The sequence below is a fragment of the Xyrauchen texanus genome, chromosome 34 (assembly GCF_025860055.1).
Source record: "Xyrauchen texanus isolate HMW12.3.18 chromosome 34, RBS_HiC_50CHRs, whole genome shotgun sequence".
In the NCBI taxonomy this organism is placed as follows: Eukaryota; Metazoa; Chordata; class Actinopteri; order Cypriniformes; family Catostomidae; genus Xyrauchen; species Xyrauchen texanus.
In genome coordinates this window covers 35,529,019-35,550,260 of record NC_068309.1, presented here as the reverse complement: position 1 = coordinate 35,550,260, position 21,242 = coordinate 35,529,019, and the positions used below count along the sequence as shown (strand labels likewise).

General features: G+C 44.3%; 1 protein-coding gene across 4 annotated transcripts in view; it reads left to right on the top strand.

Moving 5' to 3' along the window:
* sh3pxd2b (SH3 and PX domains 2B) overlaps positions 1–21,242 on the top strand; it is a 61,825-nt gene that overhangs the window by 20,078 nt on the left and 20,505 nt on the right. For all 4 annotated transcript variants that reach the window (XM_052103775.1, XM_052103773.1, XM_052103774.1 and 1 more), the window contains exons 3-5: positions 2,444–2,519; positions 6,908–6,984; positions 21,093–21,184. In XM_052103775.1, coding sequence (XP_051959735.1) covers positions 2,444–2,519; positions 6,908–6,984; positions 21,093–21,184 — 245 coding nt within the window. The remainder of the gene's footprint in view (positions 1–2,443; positions 2,520–6,907; positions 6,985–21,092; positions 21,185–21,242) is intronic.

The window sequence follows — 21,242 nt, the reverse complement described above, 5'->3', positions numbered from 1 at the left end:
ATTGTTAAATTCCTTACGATTCCCATCCTTATTCCTTACATGTATTGCAGCAGTTCTGAGGTAAAATGTCCCCTGTGTGGCGCTAAAAGCGAGGTAAATGTTCTCCCAAACAGATGAAGTTTTTCGAGTTTTAAATAATCAAAACCTACCTCCCTACCTTAAACCTAAACCTGTAATTGCTAATGCAACTACATACATTTTTGGTGCTTCTTTGATGGTTTCGGAGTCGCGCGTCGACGTGTGTGCTCTTCAGGACTCGTGCCCTTTGTATCGCAAGTGCAACACTTTGTCAGTTGAGCTACTGCACAATTTGATAATGCTTGAACAAGCTTGTAAATGTAGTTGATTATGTAATGAAAATGTTCAACTTAGCCTTACAAGTCTAACGGTATATTAAACGTCTTTAGATGATGTCATAAGATAACATTATGCGAGGAACAGGGCAAAAAGTGATTATGAACTGATAAACTGCTCTTACTCGTTATTTGTGTGAAAAGGAATAAAAGTCGTTGTTTTAGTGCCTCTAGGACATACAACGAGCCACGTTAAAATAACTTTGTAAAAATTTCCATATAGTAACGTGACTGTGAGACCGGGTTAAAATTGTACGTTATAAAAGTGCACGTTATTCCAGACAAAAGAATAATGTTTGTCTTTGTAATTTTCATTAAGATGTAACAACATGCCCCACCTTAGAAACTATTTTCCTTTCTGGCTGACATCACTTTGACCACTTAGGTAAGGAAAATAGTGTTAAGTAATGGTCAAATGGCTATTTTGGAATTGATTTACAGTGCATCCGGAAAGTATTCACAGCGCTTCACTTTTTCCACATTTTGTTATGTTACAGCCTTATTCCAAAATGGATTAAATTCATTATTTTCCTCAAAATTCTACAAACAAAACCCCATAAAAAAATCACATGTACATAAGTATTCACAGCCTTTGCTCAATACTTTAAGCACCTTTGGCACCAATTACAGCCTCAAGTCTTTTTGTGTATGATGCTACAAGCTTGGCACACCTATTTTTGGGCAGTTTCTCCCATTCTTCTTTGCAGGACCTCTCAAGCTCCATCAGGTTGGATGGGGAGCGTCGGTGCACAGCCATTTTCAGATCTCTCCAGAGATGTTTAATCGGGTTCAAATCTGGGCTCTGGCTGGACCACTCAAGGACATTCACAGAGTTGTCCCGTAGCCACTCCTTTGTTATCTTGGCTGTGTGCTTAGGGTCGTTGTCCTGTTGGAAGATGAACCTTCACCCCAGTCTGACGTCCAGAGCGCTCTGGAGCAGGTTTTCATCAAGGATGGCTCTGTACATTGTTGCATTCATCTTTCCCTCGATCCTGATCAGTCTCCCAGTTCCTGCCGCTGAAAAACATCCCCAAAGCATGATGCTGCCACCACCATGCTTCACTCTAGGGATGTATTGGCCAGGTGATTAGAGGTGCCTGGTTTCCTCAAGATATGACGCTTGCCATTCAGGCCAAAGAGCTCAATCTTTGGTTTCTCATGGTCTGAGAGTCCTTCAGGTGCTTTTTTGGCAAACTCCAGATGGGCTGTCATGTGCCTTTTACTGAGGAGTGGCTTCCGTCTGGCCACTCTACCATACAGACCTGATTGGTGGAGTGCTGTAGAGATGGTTGTTCTTCTGGAAGGTTCTCCTCTCTCCACAGAGAAACGCTGGAGCTCTGTCAGTGGTCAGCATCAGGATCTTGGTCAACTCCCTGACTAAGGCCTTCTCCCCCGAAAAGTCCTGGTGGTTTTAAGCTTCCTCCATTTACGGATGGAGGCCACTGTGCTCATTGGGACCTTAAATGCTGCAGAAATGTTTCTGTACTCTTCCCCAGATCTGTGCCTCGATACAATCCCGTCACGGAGGTCTACAGACAATTCCTTTGACTTCATGGCTTGGTTTGTGCTCTGACATGCACTGTTAACTGTTGGACATTATATAGACAGGTGTGTGCCTTTCCAAATCATGTCCAATCAACTGAATTTACCACAGGTAGACTCCAATCAAGTTGTAGAAACATCTCAAGGATGATCAGTGCAAACAGGATGTACCTGAGCTCAATTTTGAGTGTCATGGCAAAGGCTGTGAATACTTATGCACATGTGATTTTTTTTTGTTGATTTTTTTATATTTTTTTAGTTTTTATTTTTTAATACATTTGCAGATTTCAAACAAGCTTCTTTCACATTGTCATTATGGGGTATTGTTTGTAGAATTTTGAGCAAAATAATGAATTGAATCAATTTTGGAGTAGAGCTGTAACATAACAAAATTTGGAAAAAGTGAAGTGCTGTGAATACTTTCCAGATGCACTGTAGGCTACTAAAGTCACGTCACAAAAATGTGACGCAAAGTGTGACAGATGAAACAGTGAAGATTGAAACTTTTTTCTGTTGACACTAAATGTCTCTGTATTATTGTTTTGTAGATGGAGCTTCTGGATAAATTCCCTGTGGAAGGTGGACAGAAGGATCCGAAGCGCAGAATCATTCCCTTTTTACCAGGTAAACATACTGCCCTCTACATACAGTCAATAAAGTCCAGTTATTGCCTACAGAAATATGTACATAGATCTTTGTCTATAAGTTATACCCACAACACCCTAGTATCGTGGCAGTGATTTATTAATTTTTTTGTTGCATGGGGCAAGCACCGTTCGCATTTTCTTAAAAAACTAAATTAAATGACTAGAAGCTTGTTCTTGTTTAATGTTGTGTAATGTTGGAATTTATGTTGTGTAATATTGGGATTTAGAGGAGTTTCTGTGGAGTTGATTTTTTTTTAGGTTAACATTGTGGAAAAGTTTGGGTACATTACTACTAAAAAATCAGTGTGTATTGCTTTTCTCTTGAAGCAGAGGCTGAGGGTTTATCAGTATAATGATTCATTGGGAATCTTTATAATCAGCAGCACCATACTTGTTATACAGTACAAAACAAATACAACATACTGTATACACTAACGAGCCAAAACATTATGCCAAATATGCTGTTGGTCATCTGCGTGCCACCAAAACAGCACTGACCCACTGAGGCATGGACTCTGCAAGACCCCTGAAGGTGTCCTGTGGTATCTGGCACCAAGACATTAGCAGCAGATCCTTAAAAAAAAAGTCCTGCAAGTTACGAGGTGAAGCAGCTGTGGATCAGACTTGGTGGTCCAGCACATCCCACAGATGCTGAATCAGATTGAGATCTGGAGAATTCGGAGGTCAGGGCAACACCTTGAACTCTTCATCATGTTCCTCAAAACATTCCCGAACATTGTGTGCGGTGTTGCAGGGCACATTATCCTGCTGAAAGAGGCCACTGCCATGTTCTCCTGCATTCAACACGATGACTACTAGAACTGATTGTTCACTTACAATCTAATCTATCCACACCTTGACATGTGGCCTTGTTAGGAGATGATCAACATTATTCGTTTCACCTGTGAGTGGTCAATGTTTTGGCTCATCAGTGGATATAATATGCTAATGTGTTTGCAAATTTAGCGTGTTCTAATATTATTGAGGCTTACTGCCATTTTTATGCCATGTTGTTCATAACATTGGTCTGTTGAGGGAGCTATTTTGCAGCTGTTTTCTCAATGAAGCTCATTTTTTATTTTTGGAGTGCAGGTTTTATAATGAGGGGTGTGGCTAATTCAGTGGCTCAGTCTCGTGGAAGTAGAATGGCTGAAATCGCTTGCATTACCTTTGAGTTAGGTTAACTTAATTCATTTAGTTTTTTGAGTAGAGCCTACATTTAAATTTCATATCAAAGAAACAATTTCATTTTGTGGATTTAAGTTAAACCAACAAATGTTTTTTTTTTCAGTGAGTGTACTCTCTGGCAGTGTAACATATTGAAATCAGTTCAGCATAAATTGTGAAGGACTTTGCAGATTTTGTGTGGATCTACTGATTAACACTTTGATAACTTTTCTCATGCTCAATAGTTCAGTTGTTTATGCAAGATTGCTGTAATACAAATAGACTAACTATAAAACGTAGCCAGCCACATAGTTGTATAGGGTAATCGTACCTATTAAGCTCACCAAAATCTACATTGAGACATTTTTAGGGCACAGGATATTGGTTTTAGTAAAAAAAGTTATGTTAAAATAAAATATTAATCTCTTAAACAACAATATTTTATTTATTTAAAATGACAAAAGCAATAAAATTAAAATGTACATCATTAAATGCAAAAAGTCTGACTGGGCTTAATGGGTACGTTTGTGTACCCTTTAAGCACACTCCTGTACCCAATAAGCTCATAACAAGTTTTATTATAAAATCTTGTTTATTTTAAACAACCTTTTTAAGGAATGATTGAAAAAAGTTTTTTTTGAAGGTACAGAGTCAATCACAAAAAAACAGAACACTAAAATCAAGCAACAAGGCATTCAATTTGATCAGGTAGCTTATCCTATTCATAGTGACGTGTCATTCAAACTCATTGCAACATCTAGACTAGTCCACGTTCAGCAAAGTAACACATATTGAACAATTAAATAACAAAACAAACCAATAAAATATTTAATTCATGGGGATGAACACAGAAACTAGCCACATTATGAAGCCTTATACAGCTAGTAAGCTGGCTATGTTCTGTAGCATCTGCGCTATGTTGCTAAAACTATCTTTTAGATCTAACTGTAATTATTTTCCACATCCAGGTTCCAGGTTAAAATATGTAAAAGTCTAAACATTAATCTCTAAATTTTGCAATAAGTAGATGTACTTACCCAAAATAAAGGCTTAAACATATAAAAAATGCACATTTGAGGGGCTCCTCTTCTGGTGAATGTTTTCAGACAGCTTTCAAAATGGCCGCCAGACAGTGTGAACACATAGATACACATATCTCAGTGTGCAATGGTCTGATTGGTTTAAAATTACAGGAGGTATGTAGTAACAAACACATCAATTGGTTAAAACATCAAATAGGAAAATACATTGCTTTTTCTTTTTATAATCTGAGCTCAAAGATGGCAGTGTGCTTAATGGGTACTTGAGCTTAATAGGTACGTTTACCCTATGTGCTACAACAGTGGTTGACTTTATAGCAAGTATGTAGTACTTACTTTGGACATATTGTTCAGAATGTGTATATTGTCAAATGTAATTATTTGACCTGTAGCTGGGATGTATAAATGTGTCATAAAATCTGAAGTTAATTAGTTCAGATTAAACAAACATTGTCTGTAATTAAGCAGGCACACAGGTTTGTTTTGCTTGTGCATCAGACATTTAAATGCACCTGAATGCTGTCTTTAAATGTACATACGAGCAATTTACAACCGTTTAACAAGTGTTTGGATCTACTGACACAGCACTCTGTACAGCAAGCCCTGTAATTACCTGAGCATCATATACAGCCCACTCCACATCAATCAGTGAGCTTTGTAAACGCACTTAGGTCAAATATCTGATGACATACGCACTGTTCCTTTAATCAGAACAGATAATTATAGCTGTCTTAGCTTCTGTCCCCTTGGATGATTTTAAAGAGAAAAATGTTAAACGTGACAAAACGAATGCGTTTTCAAACATAAGTGTAGACGTCCCAACCGCAATGGTGGAAGTTTCAGGAGATGTTTGAGAACCATTAGAACCAAAAAGCATAAAAATCATTCAATACTGGTATTTCTTTTTTTTTTTTTTAAACAATACCAGTTTTCAACCCTACTTGGCCAGTCCAAGATGCATTCAACATTTTTTCCCAAAAAGTAGTCATGTCATTTCAATCGCACACAATATCGATGTAAACCGTTTCTCTATGTAAAAAGTCCCCAGTATTTTTATCACACGATTCTCATGTTAACACAATATGTAAGTATTGTGTACATTCAAACCATGTGTATTTTAATGGGGGGGTTTCCCACTTTTTTTTATTTTTATACAAATTTAGGGATGAGTACAAATTATTTTCTTCCTGCCAGATGTGGTACTTAAAGCTTACCTTGTACTGAACCTGGAACATTATTTACATAAAATCAAAGCTTGTGTGTAAAACATGCTAGCACACTCAAATCTAGCTGTCTAAAGCATTTTTAGTGGTGTCGTAACCTCGATGGGTTTTCTGTGAAGTGCCCCATCTGAGGCTGTGTCAAGGTAGAGTTCAGATGCTGTGAGTGTGTTCTGGATCTTACTCATCTCCACTCAGCACATGAGGTACAGGGCAGTCGCCCAACACATTAAACATATGCACCACATCACACAGCAAGGTGCTTTTCAATCCAGTTTTTCTAAATGTGTCATATGTGGCTAAAAGATCCACAACTTTAGGACCATGGGTGGGATAATTGTTTTTCCACGTTTTCTTGATATTTTTTTTACCTCATCCAGCAGAAATGTACCACAGTATCTAATCTCAGTTCAGCAGGATATGAGTCATAAAACTTAAGAGGCTCATTTGTGTTCATTTCTTGGTATTGTTTTATGGACCACAATCTTTGTTTGGGCAAGTTTCATGCTTGTGGTAAAAGTCTTCTAACATCTGATAAAATGACAATGTGTGCAGGGACATTCCCCAAAGTTTCCCTGCATTTCCATTAAACTTTCAAACCGGGAGTTTTATGGCTTTTAGTTCATGTATTTTAGCTTTGAGTTCCACACTATGCTAGTGTACTCCCTTAAGTTGACTAAATAAACTTTTGGCAGATATACACATTTTAAAATTTATGGATGAAATGAACCAATATATATAATAAAATGGACAAGACCTTCGTTATATCCTGCCCCAACTTCCTGTCCCAATAGGAAATACTGTATGTTAATCCATTAAAGAACACTGCTGTTGTCAAGCCATTTCATGGGGTCTTTAAAAACTCTGAGAAAAGTTCTAAGTGAGTGCTGATGAATTGAGATGGTGTGTTCATGATGATTGTTTTCATGTCCTCATAGGAAAGATTCTGTTCAGAAGAAGCCACATCAGAGACGTGGCCATGAAACGCCTCAAACCCATAAATGAGTACTGTAGGGTAAGTCATCAATAAACAATACACACCAAAAACCACCTCACACATGACAAATGAATAATGCAATAGTTTTGTGTTCCCTTTGTGGTGGGGTGAGCAAAAGACAAACACAGTGGGTGTGGTTTTAATAATAACATAAGGAGGGTAAAAACAGGGAAAAGTGTCCAAAATAAACAGAGGAGTCTGATGGCCTCATAGTGCGTAGGGTTCTGTGAAGTTCTGGGAGTGAGGAGAGGGTTCGTTCCAGGTAAAAAGGACAGTGTCCAGCAGCTGTATGCACTCCCTTTCTGGTTTGGTGCATGAAGGGTGGTGGCTTTTCCCTAGCCACTCTGCTTCCCTGGGCCACTGCGAGTGAGGAGCATGGCGACCCGACATCCTGGACTGTCAGTCGCGACCTGTGCTCCAGTCCCTGGCGACGCCTCTAATTTGCACTGGAGACTCCAGGGATACCATTCCTGGACATGCAAGGACTCCAATGTGCATGCACGGTGGCTAAAAACCAGTCTCTCAAGGAGAAGCGTGCTCTGTTTTTAAAGGTAGTGGTAATGAGGCTCTGTTACACGCTTCACACGCTGCTAAACAAAAATAGTCTCTTCTGCCCACTCCCATTAGTCTTTGTGTTTTCAAACATATTTCTCAACACAACAACCTGCTTCAGTAAATGTTATATCACCCCCCTGTGGTCTCCCAACGCTATTACGCAAGCCATACACAGAAGCCCGACCGAGTGAATTGGAAAGAATGCAAATTAGGCTTCTAATTTAAATGTCAGCTAATATTGGTGGCCTGGGTAGCTCAGTGAGTAAAGACACTGACTACCACCTCTGGAGTCATGAGTTCAAATTCAAGGTGTGCTGAGTGACTCCAGCCAGGTCTCCTAAGCAACCAAATTGGCCCAGTTGCAAGGGAGGGTAGAGTCCTCCTCGTGGTCACTATAATGTGGTTCTCGCGGGGAATAGCAAGAGCCTCCACATACGATAAGCCTCTGCAGTAATGCGCTCAACAAGCCACGTGATGAACTATAGTTACTGTAGTAAAATCATGATTAATTTTCATAAGGGACGTATAAAGCTATTGCAAGGGATTGCAAAATGTATTGTGAGGGAACGTGAAACTATTTCAGAAAATAATTTCCCTCCCTGTCTTCTTAAGGCCAGAGTATAATTCAGTTGTCGGAACTTCAGTTAGAACAGGCACAGTATGCGTGACGCAAATTTCGTCACACCTCCCTATAAGTTTTGACTGTGCGGACTGTCTGCACGTGTCCCAGATTTTCTTGAAACGCTGACAGTCTGTGCAATGCCACATGTGCCTGTCGTTGACTCTACTAAAAGAGTATCACAAAGCAGTTGTAGTGCGCATGTGTCCGTATCTGCTCGCGGGTCTGCTGAGGGAGACTTTCAGTGAAAAACAACACAAATATTGGCCTGTTCTACACAAAGATATCGTGTGGCTACAGAAAGTCTTGGAGGAGTCTAGAATAATGACTGAAAGCTGACCTCATGTTTTCTCTGTGTGGTCTTTGCTAACTTGTCTGTTATACCCACTGTATATTGATTGATGTCTTCCAGTCACATAAACCTAGAAATAAAAAAACTGTTCAAACAGACTTTTTAAGAACTTCAAAAAGGTTACAGAGATGTTTATGGTTTCAGACACTGTTTTTATTTACAATTCTCTGCTCTTGTGACTTGAAGCATTGTAACATGGAAGACTGCTCCATCTTGAGTTACCGCTGTGCTTGTCGTGGAATGTTTAAGTGGGGAAAAAATACAGGAATTCACATTTGGCAGTTTAATGTGTTGTAGGGCAGGGGTTTGAGCTGTGCTGAGTTAGCCTTCGTCAGCACATCGTGGCTTCTTGTTGACTTTTTAAAGGGCTGTTTCTAAAGGAAACCGCTTTTTAAAATGTTGCTTTAAGTTTTTTTCTAGGTGGCTGCATGTACAGTCATGATCTGTGACTGTTTGGAAAGGGATTGTACCTACCTCTCTGGATTTTAAAGTTCTCCAAAAATAACAATTAAAAATCTTTTTACAAATAATTTGGTTCCAGCACCTGCATTCATTACTCTTCCCAGACATACTTATTTCAAACTTGTTTCATCTTCGGTTGGTAAATTACTGCTGTCGTTCATGCATTGCAAAAGCATGGGCTTTCAGAAATTAAGGCTATGTGTAATGCAGGCATAGAATTCAACACCCCTGCACTCTATTTAGGGTAAGCAGGTAGTGAAAATGGATGGCAGGATGTAATGCGGTTAAACTGTATGAAATACAGACATGTCCTGCAATGTGACATACTATACTCCCAACTCAAATTATTTTAAACAGAATTTATTAAACAGAAAAATTAACAAAATTTTGTTGACTTACCTTTTAGTATGGAAAATTTTAGTTTTCATGTGCTTGTCATACTTTGATCAAAAATATTTTGAAAGAACCAGAATTTGACTTGTTCATGCAAAAATTGTGTTTCTGGCCGCGTTTCCAATATCAGGCCAAATGAGGGTGCGCTAGTGTGTCTCAATGCCAGTTTTGTTCCCACGGTTACTTCCGGGGCTTCATCAAGCCTCTTTGGGGCATCTTCGGGGCCAACAGCCAAGCACCTTTGGCCCACCAACTACCCTTGGGCCAAGGAGGGCCAACTGGGGATTGAGGTGTAGTCAGTGTCAAAGGTGGAGTTTCCCTGAGTCAGATCTCTCTTTCCACCGAGCAAAGACCAAAATAAGCAAACAAACAGCAGCTTCAGTCTCCACCATGTTCATTTAGAGGACTAGCTAGTCCCCAGAGTCTAATACTTTAGCTTGAGCTTCCCTCTTGCTTGTGAAATGGGCGGGGTGTGTGACGTTGGCACCAGGGCGGCTTATTGTCCCAATGTTGGGAATATAAATCGATTTTGTTACTGCAGCTCGAGGTCTGAGGCTATTGGCCCCAACTGAGCAGTAGGATAGCCCTGGCTCACACTGATTGATAGTGGAAACGTGGCTATTAAGTGCTTGGCCCTATATTTTCCACTCTACACTCTGAAAGTTAACGTTTTAAAGCGCAGTTCAGACCGACAACAATTTGCAGCGAAAAAGTGACTGGAATTTATTTATTTTCAATTATTTCAGTGATTTTAGGCAATATTAGTGACAGTGACCACTGGTGATGTGACAAACTTTGAACTGAGTTCAACTTTATGCAGATGTGAAGCAATGCAACAACTACCAATGAGAATGCTGACGGTGATGCGCCTGAAACGGTTGAATACTACAGTTTAGCAGGAATGCCTACTAGAAACCAATGGAACAGATTTAAAGTCTGTTGATGTAAATGCCCCTTTAGCTAACCTCTTCACTTTCATGTGCTGGAACATAATCTAAATGAAAGGGGGTGAAATGTCAGAAACACTGAGAAATCAATTTTGTCGTTTGAATGGTAACCCATAGTACCCCAGAGGTTATCTTGATGGAAAGGGATGACATCACATCAACAACTGCTTCTGAACTCAAAAATGGTTAATCTGAATCTTGCTGTCTATAAGATGGTGTAGAGAAAATACATGGCTTTTTAGATAAATGGATTACACTCATTAGTGCTGTTTGTAATACAAGCATCACCATCACTACTAGACTACCACTCGGACCTACAGGGTGATTTTGCAACCACTTAAAAACCATCCAGATCACTGTAGCAACAATCTAGAACACCTTGAACAAGGTGACTTGAACAAATCTTATCATACTACACCAGTATTTCACAACAGTGTTTAATATTGTATAATGTTTACACCAAAAACATATTCAATTCATGTCCCTATCAAATATCACTATCACAAATGTTTAGTTTACATTTGCAGCTGTGTTGTTTTTTGCAGTGTTCATTGGTTTGTGACAATACACCTCTGGATGTTATTGGGTTGTTTTGGTTTATGGGAAAGTAATGAAAACACCCTCACGAATCAGGCAATTTTTACAAGGTCAATGTCATTATAATATTCAAATACATTGACTCTGTTGTGATGTGGATTGACGACAGCAGCCATGCTACAGATTGGTTTCAGGAGCCCTTAGGACGATTTATAAGTTATTGGAGCTACATTTAGCTGTAAAATCGTTTTAAAATTAGGCGTGACACGGCCATCATTTTTGATAGTTGCTCCTAAATATCCTAGTTCAGAGCTATTTTTAGCCTTAAGATTATTTTTTCTTTTTTATCACAGGCCCAGGAGTCTTCAATTATTTTCTCTGTCCATGCCCTTCTGTGTAGATTGGAATATATTAGTCTCTCTCTCACACACACACACACACACACACACAAGTAGACACCCATGAAACAATCAAGGTAATGCACCCACAGTAAAGAGCACACAATAGAATCCATTTGCTGTAATTGGCCTCCATATACTAAGTGTCTTTAGGGGATGCTAATAATAGTGGAGGTCAGTTAATATGCCGCAGGGAGACATCAATCTGTGGACATCAGTGTTGTCCATGGAAACAGACATGAATATGATCCATATCCATCCATTCACCATACAAAACCCAGTGTTAAGTAACATATATCTACTGATCTCCTTCGACGATAGGGAGGACATTTTGTGTTCTCGCAATAACTTTATCCATTCCTTATTCAAATTTACCATTGGTTTACTACAGTAATATACTGTATTTTAACCATAATATTTGTGGTAAAAATGTAGGAACAACACAGGAAAATCAAAACTATGGTAATAATAATCATACTCATTTTGCCCAAAAAACATAGTAATACATAGTAATTATTGTGTGGAAAGCATGCTTTTAAAAACCATAGGTGTACCTCAGATTAACCATTGTGTTACTATAGTAAAACTGTAGTAGACATTTTTTATTTTAATTATTGATTTTTACTACTATAGTTTTGGTTGATCTGTATTATAACTATGGGTTTAATACGAATATCCTGGTTAAGATATGGTTACTGTAGTAAAACCATGGTAACATTTAATAAAAGATGGATGTAAAGGTATTGAAGAAGCCAAAATAATTGTGAGTGGATGCAAAACTATTAAAAAAAATAGTCAGAAATTAGTAAGTGAAAGTAAGTGAACCCTTGGATTTAATATTTTGGTCGATCCACCTTTTGGCAGCAATAACCTCAACCAAGTGTTTCCGGTAGATGCGGATTAGACCTGCACAACATTCAGAAGAAATTTTGGAAAATTTTTCCTCACAGAACTGCTTCAGCTTAGTCATATTCTTAGGATGTCTGTGTGAACGGCTCTCTTGAGGTCATTCTACAGTATCTCTGTTAAAGGTTAAGGTCCGGGCTCTGACTGGAGGTGGATTATCTTCTTTCTTTTTTTTTAAGCCATTCTGTACTGGATTTACTTTGATGTTTAAGGTCATTTTCCTGCTGCATCACCCACTTCTACTGAGCTTCAGCTGGCTCACAGCAACCCTGACATTATCCTGATATCTTGATAAACGTAGGAATTCATGTTTCCCTCGATAATGTCAAGAGGTCCATGCCCTGAAGTAGCAAAGCAGCCCCAAATCATGTTGCTCCCTCCACCATACTTCTCCGCAGGGATTATGTTTGGTATGTTGGTATGTGGTGCCCTTTTTACACCATATGTAGCGCTGCATGTTCTTCCCAAACAATTCAACCTTAGTTTCAACAGACCACATAACATTTTGCCAGTAACGTTGTGGAGTTTCAAATGGTCTTTGGCAAACTTCAGGCATGCAGTAATATTTTTGCAGTGGCTTCGTTCGTGGTGTCCTGCCATGGGCACCAAACCTGTTTAATGTTTCTGTATAGAAGACTCATTAACAGAGATGTTAACTAGTTCCAGATTCTTTCATGTCTTTATCTGTCACTCTAGAATTCATTGAGCATTCTGCACTGTGCCCGTTGAGTCATCTTGACTTCTAGGAAGAGTAGTCACAGTATCGTCTCCATTTATAGACAGTTTGTCTAACTGTGGACAGATGAGTATCTAAGCTCTTCGAGATATCTTTGTAACCTTTCCCAGCATTATACTAAGCAACAATTTTCGATCGTAGGTCTTCTGAAATCTTTTTTGTGAGGCATGGTCCACTTCAGCAGATGCTTCGTGTGAACAGCCTAACCCACACCTTCAATCTTATTTCATTAATTGGATGCCAGGTTTGCCAACTCCTGACTCCATTAGCTTTTGTTGACGTCATTAGCCTAGGGGTTCACATACTTTTTCACAACCTTCACTGTGAGTATTTGAAAATGATGCATTCAATATGTACAAGAACAAAACAATAATTTGTGTGTTATTATTTGAAACGATCGTGTTTGTTCATTATTGTAACTTGGATGAAGATCAAACCAGATTTTAAGACAAATGTATACATGAATGCTGATAATTCCAAAGGTTCAAGTACATTTTCTTTCCACTGTAAATTTTCAAGTCATTTAGCTTTTCAAGTAAATGTCTTGTTTTAAGGATGTTATGATCATTTTTACTAGGAAACTAGACGGAAATACTCCAAGGGAGACAAATGTTCCCTTATAACTCATCTTAGTGAAACAAGCATATTTTTATCATAAAAACTCCCATTTTATTAAGAAATTTGAGTGCTGGGCAAAGACAATCGTATATGCACTGTAATTGGTAAGTCTAAATCAAATGTGAAAAATTGTACAAGTGTTGCTAAAAGCCAAGTTAGGAAAGGTCACCTTGAGCAAATGCTACTGCATGTGAATTTAAAAAGCCAGTCGGGTCAGACATCATAATTCAGCAGAAATGGACAGACGAGAACTCCTGCTTCTGTGTCTGTGTGAAGGGCAATGCAGGAGCACTCAGCTTTATTAATATAAAAGAGCCTTTACCAAGAGTGACAACAGCAAAACACATCTAGTGTCAGCCAGGAGCTGCATTTAGCTCATAGTATTTTATGTGTGACTGTTTTTAAGGCATGGCGCATTTGTTTGAGTAGAAAGCAAATTTTTACAATCTGGATTGAGATTTCAGCCTCATTATATACCATATGCACTACTTTGCCAAAGGTTGTGAATTTGACTGGTTTGACTGGAAAGGATAATTTCATAGCTAGCATTTTATTTGTCTTTAATACACAATTAAATAATTATGTATATTTTTTGAATAAAATGTCACACTTTTTTGCATAATTTGCAAAAAATAATTTGAAATGACACCCAATAAAAATATTCTGCTTTGTTCTGGATATGTGAAAACAAATACATTTCACTGTATATATGCAAAAATGTATGTATAATGTGTGAACAAAATAAAGGCTTCTAAGGCTTCAATCTCAAGGATGCTCTTCACTGACATTTATGTCGATTTCTTAAAGAAATAGTTCACCCAAAATGAAAATTCTCTCATCATTTTCTCACCCTCTGTAAGTCCATACAATGCAAGTGAAAAAGCACATAAAGGCATCATAAAAGGAATCCATATGACTCCAGTGGTTAAATCCATGTCTTGAGAAGATATATGATAGGTGTGGGTGAGAAACAGATATTTTAGTCCTTCTTTACTATCAATCTACACGTTCACCAGCCCTTCCTAATGTGCGTTCCTTGAGGGCCGAGTTATTCTTCCTCTGTTTTTTGCCAGTTCTCGTTCTTCGTGCATATCGCAACCTATTAGGCAGGGAGGAGAAAGAAAAAAGGGAACGGTAAAGAAAGAAAACATTATAAATAAATAATTTTTTCACAACAGCCCACTAGGTGTCGATATGAAAGAAGAATGCAAACGGGCAAAAACAGAAGAAATCGTTTGGTTACGTATGTAACCTCCGTTCCCCGAGGGAGGGAACGACACATTGTGTCGGAGAAGCGACACTAGGGGTCTCTCTTGAGCGCCGATATCCACCTCTGATCTATGAAAAAAGGCCAATGAGAGTTGGCAGCCGGTATTTGCATGTCCCACCCCCGGACATACGGGTATTTAAGCGGCGCAAATACGGGAATTCATTCAGGATTTTTCTGAGGAGCCGGAAATGGTCCGGCCACAACAGTGGCTCGGTTCAGCGACATGGTGGAGGAAAGACACAACGTGTCGTTCCCTCCCTCGGGGAACGGAGGTTACATACGTAACAAAACGTTCCCCTTCTGTCGCTCTTTCCACGTTGTGTCGGAGAAGCGACACTAGGGGACCCAATCCAATCTTGCCATGCACTGAACCGTGTACGTGAACCGCCGATACAGAGGCGGGCAGGGATTTCATCCAGTGCCGCGCATCGTCTGTACCTGGCTGCACGTACCCTTCCCCAGTGCCCCATAAGAACATCGGAATCCTTCTAGTTACCCTGGGAGGGGAACAAGGCGATGTTTGCCAACATGGGAACGGGCCAGCCTGGCTGGGTCTCTTTTCTCTCTATGTTTCTCGCATAGAGCAATCACGGCCGGGGCCCTTACACGCATATAGGGAAGGGGGTCTTGCCCAGACCCTGCGGAGACCACACCTGCCCTTTTTCTTGGGGAGGAAAAGTGGTAGACATGTCACACGGCCGTCTTAGGGCTCGTGTGGAAAGTATGGTGCGGTGGTAGATCCAGCCTCGAAAGGGGGGAGTTGCTACAGCACGGCGACCGGGGCAGCTGTAACTTCCTAAGGGAGACACGGGGGTCCACTAGTCAGGGGAGAGAACCGTGGAATTACACACAGGGGGAGTCCGAGCAGGAGGCCTTACCTGTGGAGCACATATACCAGTACAGGGTAGCCATCAGGGTACCCGCAGTGGCTTGGGTCGGCGAGTTCCTCCGCTGAACCGCGGACCCGAAGGGCTGGGGAGGAATCGACCAGGGTCCCGACTCGGAGTGGGGCGCCCTGGGAAGAAGGCGCACTATTTTAACTTGACGTCAGGAAAAGGGCGCTGGGCGCAAGCGATCCACCCGGCCGGTCGGTCTACGTGTTACCGAGTTCTACAGGCTCGGACCTGAGAAAACACGAGACGCAACCGACTCATCGCGGAGGTTGTAAAACCTCGCGAAGGTGTTGGGTGTTGCCCAACCTGCGGCTCTACAGATGTCTGCTAGGGAGGTGCCCTTGGCCAGTGCCCACGAGGACGCAACACCCCTTGTTGAGTGAGCTCGGACCCGCACGGGTAGGGGCACGGCCTGGGTGTGATAAGCAGACAAAGAGCTGCTCAGAGCGTCTAGTGCTCTGTGTGCGGTCCAGGTAAATGCGCAGGGCGCGCACTGGACATGGCAACGAAAGGGCTGGGTCTGCCTCCTCCCGGGGCAGCGCTTGCAGGTTCACTACCTGATCTTGGAAGGGTGTGGTAGGAACCTTGGGCACATAGCCCAGTCACAGACGTATCTGCCGGACCGAACTCCAGGCAAGTGTCGCTGACAGAGAACGCTTACAGGTCCCCGACCCTCTTGATAGAGGCGAGCGCGATCAGCAGGGCCGTCTTAAGAGAGAGGGCCCTGAGTCCAATTGATTCAAGCGGCTCGAAGGGGGGTCTCTGGAGTCCTGCCAAGACTACCGAAAGATCCCAGGAGGGAACTAGGCCTGGCCGGGAGGGATTCAACCTCCGGGCGCCTCTCAGGAACCTGAGGATCAGGTCGTGCTTACCCAAAGACTTGCCGTCTACAGGATCATGGTGGGCTTGCTCCTCGTCCTCCCTGACCTTGCACAGCACCGGTGCAAGAAGGCTCACTGGGGGAAATGCGTACTTGCGCAGCCCCGAGGGCCAGCTGTGTGCCAGCGCGTCTGTCCCGAGGGTAGCCTCTGTTAGGGCATACCAGAGCGGGCAGTGGGAGGTTTCCTGGGAGGCAAACAGGTCTACCTGGGCCTTGCCAAACCGTTCCCAAATCAGCTGGATCGACTGGGGGTGAAGCCTCCACTCCCTGCCGGGCAGGCGTTGTCGTGGTAGCGTGTCCGCTACGACGTTGAGCTTGCCGGGGATGTGAGTGGCACGCAGCGACATGAGTCTCACGAGGACGTGTTTGTCCCGAGCTAACGGGAGGAACTTCCTGAGAGCAAGAAGGACGGTCAGCAACTCCAGGCAGTTGATGTGCCAACGCAGCGGGGGCCCTTTCCAACGGCCCGCTGCTGCGTGCCCGCTGCACACGGCACCCCACCCGGACCGGGAGGCGTCGGTTGTGACCAGAACGCGTCGGGACACCTGCTGCAGGGGCACTCCTGTCCGTAAAAAGCAGAGGTCTGTCCAGGGTCGGAGTGTTTTGAGGCAGGCGGGGGTGATCCTTACCCGATGCGTGCCGTGGTGCCATGCTTGTCTCGGGACTCGAGTCTGGAGCCAGTGCTGGAGTGGTCTCATATGCATCAACCCCAGCGGCGCGACGGCCGCGGAGGACGCCATATGCCCCAGGAGCCTCTGGAAACGTTTTAGAGGGACCACTGTGCCTGGCTCGAAGGAAGCGAGGCAGTCCAGCACCGACTGAGCACGCTCGCTCGTGAGACGTGCTGTCATTGAGACTGAATCTAACTCCAACCCGAGAAAGAGATGCTCTGAACCGGAGTGAGCTTGCTCTTTTCCCAGTTGACCTGAAGCCCCGAGCGGCTGAGGTGCCGGAGCACCTGGTCTCTGTGTGCGCATAGTAACTCTCGAGAGTGTGCTAGGATGAGCCAGTCGTCGAGGTAGTTGAGAATGTGGATGCCGGCTACTCGTAGCGGGGCAAGGGCCGCCTCTGCAACCTTCGTGAAGACGCGAGGGGACAGAGACAGGCCGAAGGGGAGGACTTTGTACTGAAACGCCTGGCCATCGAACGTGGACCGTCAGAAGGGTCGGTGTTGTGGCAGAATTGAGACGTGGAAGTACGCGTCCTTCAGGTCTACCGCTGTGAACCAATCTAGATGCTGAACACCAGCCAGAATATTCGTGAGCATCTTGAACGGGAGTTTTAACAAGGCCCGATTGAAAACTCGCAGGTCCAGGATTGGTCGTAAGCCGCCGCCTTTCCTGGGTACAATGAAGTAAGGGCTGTAGAAACCCTTCCTCATTTTGGTTGGAGGGACGGGCTCTACCGCGCCCTTGGCTAAGAGGGTCGCGATTTCCGTGCGCAGGGAACTGGCATGCTCGCCGTATACTGCGGAAAAGTGGACGCCCCTGACGGGGGGCGGGAGCCGGGCAAACTGAATTGCGTAACCGAGTCGAATGGTCCGGTGCAGCCAGCGTGATGCGTTGGTAAGCGAAAGCCACGCTTCCCAGCTCTGCGCTAGGGGCACCAAAGGGACGAGTATTTTGGACGTACCCGCTGGGGCCTCGCAGAGGGGCGGAACAGGTAATGCAGCGTCGGGCGGCTTTGTTGCGGCCTGAGGCTGAGGTGCTGAGAATAGACTCAAAGCACTTACCTTGCTCCGCGCGCCCGGCAGGGGGCGGGTTCATGACTGAGGAGGAGGTCTGATGTTGGCATCCTCTGGACCCCGTGCATGCTTCTGAGTCTGAACCGGCCGGCCGGGGCACAGTTGTGGGCAGGCGGAAGGCGGGATCGCCGCGTCCGGTGTACCGAGACTGTCGTAATCTGAAAGCACATTGCCGTGAGAACGGCATTTGCGAGGCCAGGTGACCCAGAAGCAAAGGAAATAGCTCTTTTATTGAGAATGTGGGTACCACAGCCCCCGTCAGGGGGTGTGGCAAATGAAAAAACAAAGGATTCTCCACCCGGCCCTCCACCGGGGGACGGAGCGGTCTTACCACCTCCGGAGCTAATGTCTTCGGCTGTGGGTCGACTGTCTCAGGAACGCTTGGGAGCCTTCCGGGTCCTAGAGGGGGTTTGTGAGACAGGGGGCGTACGCCGCCTGCGGGGTGCTCGACGCTGGGGCTGAGAGCTGGGCGCGGGTTGGGGCGGAGCAGGAGCTGGTTTCTTCGCCGCAGGGGGACGCCCTCGGCGAGCAGACGGGGCAGGGCCCGTAGCAGCAGGTGTGCGGCGGGGCATGATGTGAGAGATGGCCTCCGTCTGCTTCTTCACCGCGGAGAACTGTTGGGCGAAGTCCTCGACGGTGTCGCCGAAAAGGCCAGTCTGGGAGACAGGTGCGTCCAGGAAGCGGTTCTTGTCAGCCTCACGCATCTCGACCAGATTGAGCCAGAGTTGGCGTTCCTGGACCATTAGGGTGGCCATCGCCTGTCCGAGTGCCTGCGCTGTGGCCTTCGTCGCTCTCAGGGCGAGGTCGGTCGCTGAGCGCAGTTCCTGCAGCACATCAGAATCAGGTCCACTCCCGTGCATGCTTCTGAGTGCTTTGGCCTGGTGGACTTGCAGGAGGGCCATGGCATGCAGGACGGAGGCAGCGCGTCCAGCCACACTGTAGGCCTTCGTGTTGAGCGAGGATGTTGTCCTACAGGGCTTGGATGGGAGTACGGGGCGGCCACACCAGGAGGTAGGGCTACCGGGGCATAGATGGTACGCAACTGCCCTATCGACCTGGGGAATCGCCCCGTATCCGTGGTGCTCTCCGCCGTCGAGGGTGGTGAGAGTGGAGCGGGTGGCACCTAGACGAGCGGAGAGCGGGGCTCTCCACGTAGACGTCAGCTCGTCATGCACCTCCGGGAAAAACGGGACCGGGGGGATGCGAGGCCGCGAATGGCGCGCTGTCCCCAGGAACCAGTCATCCAACCGTGAAGGCTGTGGGGAGGATGGAGGGTTCCAATCCAACCCCACGCTCACGGCGGCCCGGGAAAGCATGTCAGAAATCTGAGCATCGGCCTCAGCCTGGGCCTGCTGGCCCGAAGGCGACAGTCTAGGGGAGTCCTCGGCATCAGACATCACACTCTTCGATGCAGCGGCGAGCTCATCTGCTTTGGGCTCGGGAGGATAGACAGCCGGGCCGTGAGGCGAGCCGCTATCGCCGCGAGCGTAGACGGGGACCCGAGAGCGTGTCGGGGAACGGGAGGTTCGCGGGGGGCTACCCGGCGAAACTGCACCCGCTGCCGCCCCCAAATCGCCCCCAGCGCCAACCACATCGTCCTCAATCCCGTGGGAAGAAGGAGCAATGCGGGGTGCAGCTGGGGTGGCTTGCTCTCTGTTGAAAGCAAGCCGCGACCGCAACGTGGTCATGGTCATGTTCTCGCAGTGAGAACATGAGCCATCCACAAACGCCGCCTCGGTGTGATCGCGGCCCAAACACACGAGACAGCGCCTGTGGCCGTCCCTAGCACTACCGCATCCAGGAACAACACAGGGGCGGAAGGGCATCTTGAAAAAGACACGTCCTGAAAAGGACGTACAACGCCGCTGTGTTTTGCTCTTTTAGAGAAATTACTCTTTTAATATTAATTTACTCTTTTAAATACACAATGTGTGTGTGTGTCTGCGCTGTCAAAGCGCTCAGGGGCAACAATGCATGCCGTGCAATGTGAAGGAGAAAGCCGCTGTTGTGCGCCGTCAAGATCCAACAGCATGCAGATCGTCAGAGGAAACAGGAACGTTTAAAGTGGTGTGTATTCTTGCAGCAGACTGCAATCAGACCATCTGCTCTGAAGAAATTTTCTGAATGAACTCCCGTATTTGCGCTGCTTAAATACCCGTATGTCCGGGGGCGGGACATGCAAATACCGGCTGCCAACTCTCATTGGCCTTTTTTCATAGATCAGAGGTGGATATCGGCGCTCAAGAGAGACCCCTAGTGTCGCTTCTCCGACACAACGTGGAGAGAGCGACAGAAGGGGAACTCGTGAACATGCATAGGAGGGCTGTTTGAAATTACATTTATAGTAAAAAATAATTTAAATATTGATCTGCTTCTCATCGATCTATCATATCACTTCTGAAGACATGGATTTAACCACTGGAGTCATATGGATTACTTTTATGCTACATTTATGTTCTTTTTGGAGCTTCAAAGTTCTGGCCACATTCACTATGGACCAACAGAGCTGAGATACTCTTCTAAAAATCTTCATGTGTATGTGTGTGTGCAAACACACATCCACATATGTGCTCATCTAAAGGATTGGGATGCTTTATATATATATTTCTGTATTTTGAATGAAATGTATTTTACGGCAAACAATTCTAAATCAAAATTCTGTTGGTTTGTTCTGTCACTTCCTGAATTTAAAAGCTATTAAGCATACGAATGTGAACTGATGATTGTCAAACCTTATTGACCATTCACATTCCTGAATGTGTGACTTATTACATGCCACAATCAAGACTGAGTAACCGTGTATATTTCTCTCTCAGGCCCTGATCCAGCTGCCAGTGTACATTTCTCATTGTGAGGAGGTTCGTTTGTTCTTTGAGACTCGTCCTGAAGACCTAAACCCACCTAAAGAGTATGTTGAAGTTTGCTCTCTTCATAATATGCACTATACAGTAGGCCTACAATACACC